The sequence below is a fragment of the Suricata suricatta genome, chromosome 1 (genome assembly GCF_006229205.1).
Source record: "Suricata suricatta isolate VVHF042 chromosome 1, meerkat_22Aug2017_6uvM2_HiC, whole genome shotgun sequence".
NCBI lineage: Eukaryota > Metazoa > Chordata > Mammalia > Carnivora > Herpestidae > Suricata > Suricata suricatta.
This window is the reverse complement of record NC_043700.1, coordinates 135,622,989-135,635,319: the sequence shown is the minus strand read 5'-3', so window position 1 is coordinate 135,635,319 and position 12,331 is coordinate 135,622,989. Positions and strand designations below refer to the sequence as shown.

Below are 12,331 nucleotides of genomic sequence, written 5' to 3'. Positions count from 1 at the left end.
AGCTGACATCAAGAGTCAGAAGTCTGTCTGACTGAGCTACCCAGGGTCCCAATGATAGGAAACATTCTGATTGTGGACTAAGTATATGCCAGTGTATCTCACCTATTGAATTCATAGCTGTAAGACAGACTGCATGGGCAACTATTTGAAAAATAAATAAGGATTAGGAAAGGAGACATGAACTGAAGTACCACTAAACTGTTGGTGAGATTACCATTTCCCCACCTCTGGCTTACCCCACTCATTTCAACAAAGCCCAAAACAGAAGTGAGCATAGTGCTGACATCTCCAAGAAAAGCCTTTTAGCTCTGATGGAGGTGACACACTGTAATACCTAGAGGTTTCCTCAGCGCCAGTACTATAGCAGTACCCCCGGATCCATATTTCCCCCATGCCTAAAACCAGGGATAGTACCAGACCCTATCTATACACAATATTTCTTCCTATACATACACATACTTGATAAAGCTTAATTTACAAATTAGGCACAGTAAGAGATTAATGATAAAATGAAACAATGCTAGCAATCTACTGTAATAAGTTATGTGAATACTCAATACTGTACTAACTACTGTTCTTGTGATGTAAGATGATTAAATGCCTACTTGATGAGAAGTCAGGTAAATGACATAGGCACTGTGACTACTGACCTGATGATTCATCAGAAGAGGATCATCTGCTTCCAGACTGAGGTTAAGGGGGGAACCACTGTATTAATCTGGGCCAGATAATTGTTGCAGAGGGTTCTGTACTCAGCAGGATGCTGATCAGCATCCTTGCCTCATCTCCATAGAGCCTGCAGCACTCACCCAGTTCCAACAAGCAAGCTAGTATCCAGATAGTGCCAAATGTGTCCCCGGGGATAAAGCACCACCACCATTACCACCACCTCCCCTCCACTAAGAAATGCCCTAGGGCAATCACTTAAAGAATTGAAAGGAGAAAAGACAAACCCACAATTCTAGCTGGAGACTCCCAACTTTCACAATGGAACTAGTAAACAGAAAAATCAAGAATACAGAAGAACTGAACAATTACCAACTGGATCTCACTGACGCTAACAGAAAACTTCACCCAGAACAGCAGAATACACGTTCTATTCAAAGGTATGGAGGTTAAAAATCTTAAAAGAATAGAAATCATACAAAGTTCTCTGACCATAATAGAACTAGAATAGAAATCGAGAGTAAAAGGAAAATTCCCAAAGATGCAGAAATGAAACATACTTCTAAAATCTATTAGTCAAGAAGATCCAACAGTCAAAAAGAACTCCCAAGAAAAATTAGAAAGTATCTTTAATGCATCAGAGATGAAAATATAACTATCAAAATTTGAGATAAAGCAGTGCTTAGAAGGAAATTAATAGCATTAAAGCGCTCTATTAGGAAAGGTCTCAAGTTAGAAAAAGAGAAAGATCCAAATCAAGCAGAATAGAGGAAATGGTTAAAAACAGAAATTAATGAAATTATTAACAGAATACTATTCAAAAATCAATGAAACCAAAAACTTGGTTCTTTAATAAGATCAATAAAGTTGACAAACCTCTGCCAAGACTGACAAAAATAAAGACAAGTAATAGCTGCTTAGTCTTACTCTGAAGAACTTTGGTCACACCCTTTTTGTAGTACTATTGCAACTCATTTTAAAAGTAATGTGAATAAATTCAGTGTGTCCAGGCTAAGATGATGAAGGCCCTGGAAATCCTGTCACGTGAAAAATCATGCTTGGGGGCACCTGGGTGGTTCTGTTGGTTAATTGTCCAACTCTTGGTTTCAGCTTAGGTCATGATCTCACGGTTTGGGAATTCAAGCCCCACATCGGGGCTATTAGTGCACTGTCAGTGCAGAGCCCGCTTGGGAGTCTCTCTCTCTTCCTCCTGCCCCCCCTTCCCCGCTCACTTGCTGTCTTGCTCTCAGAAAATAAACTTAAAAAACAAAACAGAAAACATGCTTCAATTTATAACCAGAGAAGGGAATGGAATATTAAAAAGGAAGAATTGTTCAAAAGAACAATGTTCAAATAGTGCTATCACAGGAAGCATAGCAATCACTACAAAGCAATGGGTGTAAATTATACTAAGATCAACATAAGAAAGAGAATTTGTATCAATTAGAGTTAGGTGACAATGAAATGGGTTGCTTTTCACTATTCAGTCTGAATGAATATGTTATCAGGACCTCCACATAAGAATGTGGAGGTAACCTTTAAGTATTTGATTACTATGTCTACTTAATAAAACATTAAGTAGATTTGACCATTCAGTAATTTAAATTTGCTTCACTAATCTAAATGCCATCATAAAGAATCATAATTGTAGCCTTCATTCTGGTAAGGCCTCATAAATATAATTGTTAAATTAAGAAAATAATATGCATTTTCTGGCTAGAATGGAAATTACAACCTAATAGCAATGCTAACAATTCTAAATTCATTGCTAAAATGTATCAAATCAGATATACATATTTTAGAGGCTCTATGTTAAGTAGTGGCAAAAACTATGATTGTTAATATGCAGAAGCACTACTCCCAGAAGCAGAGAATGAACCTAAATGCTTACATCTAATCTGGTCTGATGTTGCTTAGTCATCTGATCTTGAACCTTCAGTCTTCGAAGAAGTTCTTTGAAACCCACCATGGGTACTGGAATTAACCTGAAGAAATCCAAGTGGTCAATTTTCATACCTTAAGCCTTTTACTATTATTACAAAGTAAAAGAAATTAGGGTTTTCATAATAACATTCACATAATTTCACAGTAAATTTCAAGGGTTTAAAGACAGATCAATGGAATCAATCCAAAGACAGACTATGGAATCAATCATGTTAAAACACCAGAAATTTTATTCGACCTCCTTATTGTATTTTACAAATGAGGAAATAAAGTTCAGTCAGAAGTTGTATTTTTAAAAGCAAGTATAATTAGGGGACTGGTACTCAGATTTCAATGTTTACACTATGCTGTCTTACCAACTAACACTCTTTAAGGGACAATGAAATTGAAATTCACCTCAAAGGTAAGAATTATAATTAATAGTTGGCATTTGTTTGCTTCCCTAGTAGCAAATATTAGTTTTTATGTGAAAATAAGATGAAGATATACTTACTTTTCAGAATCAGGGTTATCCACCTTGGCTTGTTCCCAGATAATAGGATCAACACCTACCAAAAAGACAAATATTTTTTTCTGAAAAAACAAAAACAACTATTCCCATTTTCATATTTGTAGGGGAAAGGGCTTCCTAAGGTAAGACAAAAAACAGAGGAGCTGTATGAAAAAGGAGTGTCACATATGACCACTACAAAAGAACATTTTTGTAGGATAAAGCTTAAAAAAAAATAAATATAAATTGAAAGAAAATACCTACAACCTATAGGAAAATAGATTACCCTCCAGAATACAGAAAGAGTTCATATAAATCAGAAAGGAAGACAAAAACATCTAACAGAAAATGGGCAGGGGTGTCCAGGTGGCTCAGTCAGTTGAGTGTACAACTCTTGATTTTAGTTCGGGTCATGATCTTCTGGTTGGTGGGATTGAGCCTCACTCATGTTGGGTTCCATGCTATGAGCAGGAGCCTGTTTTGAGATTCTCTCTCTGCCCATTCCCCACTTGCACACACGGTTGCGCTCTCAAACAAACATAAAAAAAATTAAGTATTTTTTGCAATCAAAGTGGCAAAATTAAAAAGACAACCTCCACTGTTGGCAAAAATAAATCAAAATGAGAAAATACTAGAAAAATTAAAACTGAGAAACACCTTCGTGTTATAATGTGCACAACTTTCTTTGAAGAGCAATTTGGCAGTACCTAACAATACATAACATATAATCTTGATTCAAAAATTTCATTACCAGAGATCTAGTCTAAAAAAAATACAGATCCACATGTTCTAAGACATATTTACAAGGAGGTTAACTGTTGCATGAAAAAGTGGAAATGACTTAGAAATGAAGTATGGTACATCCATGGTATTCCATGTAGATTTTAAGAGACTATTTACTTTCCTATACTGACATGGAAAAGTGCTAAGAAATGCTGTAAGTGAAAAGGCAAGTTGCAGTAAATGTACAGTGCAGGATCCTTTTTTTTTTAGCACCTCCATATACATACACATATACAATGAGTTGTCATTATTATTAGCTAATTATTATATTAGCTATTTCTGTGAAAAAGATAAAGAAGACCTGTCATACAGGTCATATACTCAGTTTAGTTATGCTATCTACAATCTTTTATGGTGAGACCACATTTAGGTTTTACTTGATTACTCAGAACAGATAAACTAGAAAAAAAATATTAAAAGTGAATTACCCTTGGGTAGATAGCTTATGGACTATTTTTCTTTAGTTCATCATTTCACCAAATTTCTAACATGCACATTAACTATACAAAAAAGCTAAACGACAAGGAATACAATGAAAACATTCAAAACTAGGTCCCAAAAAAGCAGACATGATAAACACTGATTTTATTAATAACCAACTACTATCTCCCAAAATAGAGCATATATATTTCTAAATCTTTCATTTCCTCAACTCTGTGATTTTAAAAACATACCAGCAGGAGGATTCTGTAAAAGTTGTTTGACCTGTGCTGGAGAAAGTTCTGTTCTAGTCATAGAAAGGGTTACACCAAGTTGCTGCAACTGTGTTTTTATGTTAGTTTGTTCAAAATGGGCATATAGTGTTGTAGCTGGAACTCTTCTTGAAGTACCATTAGGAGAACGCTCAACAACATAAATGACAACTTCCGTCCTGGGGGAAAAATTACTAAGTTACAAAATAGCACATAACTCACAGCCCCAAATATCAGTGCGCCATGTGATTCTAGAAAGGTACTAGCTGAATTCAAAGATTGTTGTTTTAGAAGAGAATTAAAATAGGATTTTCTTAAATCTTGGAAAATAAAGAACCCTTACTTCACAAACACCTCTAAATCAACCTAAATAATAAAGTTAAAATGAGACAGACATATATTTGTAAAAGATTTGCTTAGCTGCAAAGTCCTGTATCTTTTCCAGAATTGAGAAGTACTTTGGAGATTCTGTTGAAGCTAATCTAAGCTTAGTTATTGTATCTCACTAATAATCCTACTAACCCAAAATATCTTGAAGTAAATGTTTTCCCTATTAAGTATGCAAATTATGCAGAAGACAAGGGAAGTCAGTCATATTTAGTCATGAAGGAAGTTGAATAGTAATCAGTTAAAACTTTCCAGTAACATCTTTGTGGGCTTTGATTTGCATACACCCAAGATTAATGTTTCTTCCTGTTTCTGAATGGAAAATCTAAGGAATTATTAGCAAGCAATGGGTTAAGAACTCCAAGATTAAGAAAAGAGCTTTTAAACAAATGTTGCTTTCAGTACTGAATAATCACTAGTTGAGAAATAACATTCTGCTCTAAGATTTAATTTGTAAAACGCAAATTAAATAGATAGGACATTTAATGTATACTTACTGATCATCTGGCAATGTTTTAATACCCTCAACATTTACAGTAAGGGTCTGGTTTCCTCCCAAAACTTTATGCAATGATTCTACCAACTGCTGCTGCTGGCTTCGAATATCTGTTTCTTTTTTGTTGAAAACTAAAACTACTAGCCCATCTTCATCTTTATTATTGGGCATACAACTATAACCTACTGCCTGTAGAATGACAAAATAAACAATATCAAAAATATGTAGAATTTAAATCAGACATTTAACATTAATATCTTAAATATCTGCTTAAACAGGGAAAACAGCTTCAGGTCTGCTAGAGAAGGAAATAATAATTCTTCCCACAACTCCATGCCCTATTTCATCACACAATTATAAAAAGAAACTATTTTACCCAAAAATAATATAAACTTCAGTGAAATTTAAATTTCCTCTCCAACAGAGTAACCAAATAGCTTTCTCCTCTGAAAACCTTTGATATTCGCCATTGCTGGGTGTTTCTGAACTCTGATGAAACAATTCTGCATGCAATTGCAAAAATAACTGTAAAAGTCATAGACCAAGATCTAATTTATTTTACCATATACTTACAGGATCTTTAAGTTTTCGATAAACAAAGAAATGACTTACTAAATATAAATACTTTTACAGTAGAATAACACTGTCAAATTTACAAATACTATAAGGAATGCCTACATCAGTTTATGCAGTTTCATGTAATGCAAAACTTTATGAAGCATGTCAATTTTTAACACAGTAATAAGACAAACTGTGGCTTTCTAAGTATTCTTTTAGGTAGAAGTCTTTCTCTTTTGTCACCACTTATAATGCAAATTTAAAAGAATAATTTAAAAATGGTGCACCTGGGTGGCTCAGTTGGTTAAGCATTTGACTTTGGCTCAGGTCATGTTCTCGGGGTTCATGGGTTCGTGCCCCATGTCGGGTCTGTGCTTTCAGCTTGGAGCCTGGAGTCTGCTTCTAACTTTGGGTCTCCCTCTCTATCTGCCCCTCCCTTGCTTAATGCTCTCTCTCTCAAAAAATAAAAATAAACATTAAAATTTAAAAAAATATTTAAATACATTCTACACTAGTTTACATTTTACTGTAAAATACATATTGGATTAAAAAAAGAAAAATGTCCACTGTATAGCTCTTAGCCACTGGACAAAAGTATTAAAATTTCAACTATGTACACTCAAAACTTTTTTATAGGGAGTGATGAGACAGAGAGATATTCTTTACTAAGATAAGCTAGTCACTTTCTGTTGTTTAGCCATGTTATAAGGGTGGGATCCTCAGCCCTGTAGCTCCAAAGGTTTGTGTCCATATTGATTAGAGACTGACAGGCAGGAGAAAGCGGGGGTTTTTTGTATGTTTTTTGCCAAAGTGGCTGAAGTATAAACTGGATTGCAATACATTAATTTGTTATGAAAAACAGGTCATCAACTTGATGAATACTCTCACTGGCTGACAAAACCACGTCTGGGAAGTTAAATTCAAACGAGAAGGCTGTTTGGTAGGCATGGAATCAGAAAATAGAGTATCCTGTTTTAATGGCTCTAGCAGCCGGCTGTGATAGGGACAACAGAATTACACAGGCCAAACAGAACATCTACTTGTCTGCTGGTCAGGGCGTACTTTTCTGGACGGTGCTGGATGAACACCACTATGTTCTAAGTTTGGGTCTCCCCTTCACAGATGCCAAGCAGACCACTCCCCTTCTGTTAACACTTTTCCCTCAGTTTTAAGTTATATTCTAATCACACCTTCCCTCAGTCATATTCTGGCCACCTTCAATGACATAAATGTAAGAAATCACTGCATTTTAATGACTTCTATATTTTTAAAGCAAAAGCATAATTGTACCATGTTCAAGGAGTGCTTAAAAAAACAACTGTTTTCTTGGTATTATTTTAATCCAAATATTACATTCTCTTACACACATTCTTCAAGGGAGGATCAAAAGATGTACTAATACCTTAAATCGGCAAAAGGGATTTTCTTGTGTGAATTCCACTGGTGGAATGTTATTGTTGAAATATCCTTTTCCTGTTCCCCAAAAGGCCTGCAGCTGATTCCATTTTGCCAAAATAGCATCCCTCTCATCTCCCAACAGTGTTGGAGCAGAAAGAGCACTTGCAGTATTTATCAGCTGGTTGGACTGGGTAGGAGCTTGTGTAGGCTGACTGAAGAGACCACCTAATGCTAAAAGTGTACCCCGTAATTAGTATTTCAAGAAAAAAAAATCAATTCAGAGCCTAGGTATGGTAGGCAGAATAATACCCCCAACTTCCCCCAGCCCCATAAGGTCTACATCCTAATCCCCAGAACCTGTTACCTTACACAGCAAAAGGAACTTTGCAGATGTGATTACTAAGAAACTGAGTCGAGGTTATCCTGGATTATCAGAGTGGGCTCAACACAATCATAAAGGTTAATGAGAGAAGCAGGAAGTCAGAGTCAAAACGAGATCTGAAGATGGAGGAAGGGACTACAAACCAAGAAATGCAGAGAAAGACTAGAAGCTGGACAAGGTAAGGGAATGGATTCTCCCCTGGAGCCTCAAGACGTAACACAGGGGTACGTACATAAGTTGTCCTGCCAACACCTTGATTTTAGCCCAGTGAAACCCATTTCTCAATTTCTGATCTCCACTAAGCTTGTGATACTGTTATAGCAACATTAGGAAACTAATATATGAGGACAGTCTTTACAATGTGAAACTTGCTTTTCTAATGATTTTCTTTTTCATACAAGTAATTCCACTACTGGTATATAAGTTGAATCCATTATAGACTCACACCAAAAAAAAAAAAAGTGCATACAGCTAGGATATGGAAAAGTAAAGTTTGTGAAGTTGTGGAATTGTTTTTTAAGACTTTATTGCTATTAAATGTGTATAATAAATAAAAATTAAAGGAAACAAAATAAGCAGGATCATATCAATATTTTGTCAATACCAGCTTAATAATCACTTTTCCTTCACTCATTACAAAGAATATAAAATAAAAAGAACAAATGAACTAATCATCAAGATTCTAAATGACAAGTTTTAGCAGGTCCACAGGGCGCCTGGGCAGCTCAGTCAGTTAAATGTTCAAGTCTTGATCTCAGTCAGGTCATAATCTCATGGGTTTGTCAGTTCGAGCCCCACACTGGGTTATGCACTGTCAGTGTGGAACCTGCTTGGGATTCTCTGTCCCCCTCTCTGTCACTCCCCTGCTTATGTTCTCTCTGTCAGAATAAACTTAAAAAAAAAATTTTTTTTTAAATAAAAGCTTTAGCAGATCAAATAGTTTTGGGTAAGCCACTTAACCTCTCTGGGCTACACCAACAAAAAGAAAAAAGTTGCCAAATCAGATCAGTATTTCCAGAGTGGGAGATAAATATCCCCAGTACATGAAATTACAGCTGTCAGGGAACAGCAGAGTCCCTAAATGGACTAATTCACACAACAAAAATTATCTTTTAATTATCTAATTCATTTTAAAAAGTCTCGGTTTGGTGCTAATATGGCTTTAATGCCTCACAGCACCTGCATATCTCATATTACATCAAAGAACAAGTCTAGGATCACCTAGTCTGGGTGGCTCAGACTAGGTTAAGCATCCAACTCTTGGTGTTGGCTCAGGTCATGATCTCCCAGTTCATGAGTTTGAGCCCCACATCAGGCTCTGTGCTGACAGCAGCTAGCCCAACGCGGGACTCAAATTCTCAAACTGGGAGATCATAACCTGACCTGAAGTTGGATGCTTAACCAACTCAACCACCAAGGAGCCCCTAAGGAAAATTCTTGAGAGGAGGGTCAAGATGGCAGAGAAGTAGGGAGCTCTGTAATTTCCACCCACCCGCATCTATCAAACGAAGGACTAAAGCCACAATACTCCGATCTGCAAGAGTGAGAGGAAAAGATAGAGTCCACAAAGAAAGTCTCACAGGTGCGTGAATGAGTGTGAACTGGGGAAGATAAAAACGGGCTGGGACCAGAGGCTCAGAGGGGAGAAACCCCCCTTCCACGGAGAGCTGCAGAGAGCGTGCACAGCCAGAGAGAGACGAGGGAAGAGAGAGGCTGAAAACACTCATACAGCTGTCTCTAGAGAAGAGAAAAACCTCAGCCAGGACGGAGAGGGATCCTATCATCTCATCTATAACCGTAGAGCACAGGAAGAGCGATCCTTCTCTAGCTGTGGCACTTTCCTTGGGCTCGGCGCCCCGATCCCAGGCGGTGCCAGGAGAAACTGCTCCACTACTGCTCCTACTCGATCCAGCTAGGAAGCCGCCCACCTGCAGGAGTACATCTCTTCTCGGGCAGTATCATTAAAGTGCGTGGACCAGGATTTGGAAATGAGACAGGGATTTGAAAATACAACTTGGCCTGCCAGCAGCACGAGGAGACCGGACCCAAAAGTGAGCTGCAACATGTGGTTCAAGAAGGGATTGGGACGCCTCCGTTCTTCTCCCCAGAACCACCAAGGCAAGGCCTTGGGGAGCACCCACAGGACCTGCAGTGAAAGCAAGACCTACGTACACAAAACCAAGCCCATTGCACTGAGAGCTGCCTTTTTAGCCCCCTCCTTTTCCCCCATAGCCCAGGAAAGACCAACATTGATGCATTGCTGTGATTAGATCAATTCTTGCTGTTCAGATATATTTTCCCTTATCAGGACATTGGTTTGCCTAAAAAGTCATACTTAATCCATTCTCTTGATGCTACCTATCTTTCTCTCTCTCTCTGGAATAATCAGACTATATAGCTTCTTTGGTAACATTATCTTCATTTTTTTCCTCCTCACCTCCTACCACATTCTCTGCTTTCTCTCACTGAATTAAGCCGTTTAGTCTCTCTGCCTGCTCAACGTTCAATTTCACCTTCTCCACACCCCTGTCACTTCTCTTTTTGTAGACGCTCTTCCAACAGCACTGACTCCACCCTACTCTTTATTCATAGCTGGAATTTCTGGTTTTATGCTTTTAGACTGTCCATTGTCTTGTGTTGTTTTTGATACCCCCCCCCTTTAATTTCTTTTCTTTGATTGCTCTACCCTTTTGGTTTGCTTGTTTGATTTGTCTGTGCGTTTGCATACATTTGTTCCCTGTGTGTGTGTCTGTCTGTTTTCCTTTCCACGGCTATCTCAAGAAACAAGCCAAAGTACGCATGGTGGAGAGTCCCAAATATCACTGAGTAGAGAAATAAAATAACCAAAGGCACAACAAGAGAAACTGAGAGACACCATTAAAAGAACACTTCCTGAATGGACAGGCCCTGGACAGTCAATGAGCCTCCTTTAATATAGCAAACTCACAGGTACAGCGTGCAGAACGAGCTTTTAAAACTGACAAGTGGGGCGCCTGGGTGGCTCAGTCAGTTAAGCGTCCAGCTTTGGCTCAGGTCATGATCTCCCAGTTCGTGGGTTCGAGCCCCGCGTCGGGCTCTGTGCTGACAGCTAGTTCAGAGCCTGGAGCCTGCTTCGGATTCTGTGTCTCTCTCTCTCTCTCTGACCCTCCCCTACTTGCACTGTCTCTGTCTCTCAAAAATTAAAAAAAAAAAAACAACACAAACATTAAAAGAAAAAAAACAAAAACTGACAAGAGACAGAAAGCTAGCCAAAATAACAAAACAGAAGAATTCTCCTCTAAAGAAATTCCAGGAAGAAGTCACAGCTACAGAACTGCTCAAAAACAGATATAGGCAACATAACAGAGCAAAAATTTAGAACTGTCATAAAATCATTGGGCTTGAAAAAAGCATGGAAGACCTCAGAAAGCTATTGATACAAAGACTAGGGACCTTAAAAACAACTGTGATGAGTTAAAAAAATGCTACAAATGAGGTGCATAATAAAATGGAGGCTTCCACTGCACAGACTGAAGAGGCAAAGAGAAGAATAGGTGAATTAGAAGACACAGTTATAGAAAAAAAGGAAGCTGAAAGATGCACGAAAGGAGAATTCAAGAACTGAATGATAAAATCAAATGGAACAATATCCATATCTTAGGAATTCCTGAAGAAGAAGGAAAAGAAAACAGTCCTGAAAGAGTGCTTGGTCAAATTACAGCTGAGAACTTCCACAATCTGGGGAAGGAAACAGACATTGAAATCCAAGAGGTGCAGAGAACTCCCCTCAAACGTAACTTGAATCGACCTTCAGCACGAAATATCATAGTGAAACTGGAAAAATATAAGGATAAAGAGAGAATTCAGCTAGGGAGAAAAGGGCCCTAACACACAAAGGGAAACCTATTAAAGTGGTTACACACCTATCTAATGAAACTTGGCAGGCCAGGAAGGAATGGCAGGAAATCATCAATGTGATGAACAGAGAAAATATGCAGCCAGGAATCCTTTATCCAGCAAGCCTGTCATTCAAAATAGGAGGAGAGATAAAGGTTTTCCCAAATAAACAAAAGTTCAGAGAACTTATCACCACCAAACCAGCTCTACAAGAAATCCCAAGAGGGATTCTATGAGGGAAATGCTACAATGCTACAAGAAACACAAGGTACCAGAGACACAACCAGAGGCATGAACACTACAGAGAACACAATGACTCTAAACCCATATTTTTCAATAATAACACTGAATGTAAATGGACTAAATGCTCCAATCAAACAACATAGGGTTAGCAGAATGGATTAAAAAAAAAAAATCCATCTATTTGCCGTCTACAAGAAACTCATTTTAGACCTGAAGACACCTTCAAATTGAAAGTGAGGGGATGGAGAAATATCTATCATGGGACTGGAATTCAAAAGAAAGCCAGAGTAGCCATACTTTTATTGGACAAACTAGACTTTAAAGTGAAGGCAGTTACAAAAGATGAAGAAAGACATTATATAATAATTACAGGGTCTCTCCATTAGAAAGAGCTAACAATTATAAACATCTATGTG

The 12,331-nt window shown here is 37.7% G+C and overlaps 1 protein-coding gene across 2 annotated transcripts in view; it reads right to left on the bottom strand.

Annotated features, from left to right (window-relative positions):
• Positions 1–12,331, bottom strand: part of NUP54 (nucleoporin 54) — a 36,948-nt gene that overhangs the window by 10,230 nt on the left and 14,387 nt on the right. For both annotated transcript variants that reach the window (XM_029944676.1, XM_029944668.1), the window contains 5 exons: positions 7,419–7,645; positions 5,460–5,647; positions 4,558–4,754; positions 3,104–3,158; positions 2,558–2,651 (listed from right to left, as the gene is read on the bottom strand). In XM_029944676.1, the coding sequence (XP_029800536.1) occupies positions 2,558–2,651; positions 3,104–3,158; positions 4,558–4,754; positions 5,460–5,647; positions 7,419–7,645 (761 nt within the window). The remainder of the gene's footprint in view (positions 1–2,557; positions 2,652–3,103; positions 3,159–4,557; positions 4,755–5,459; positions 5,648–7,418; positions 7,646–12,331) is intronic.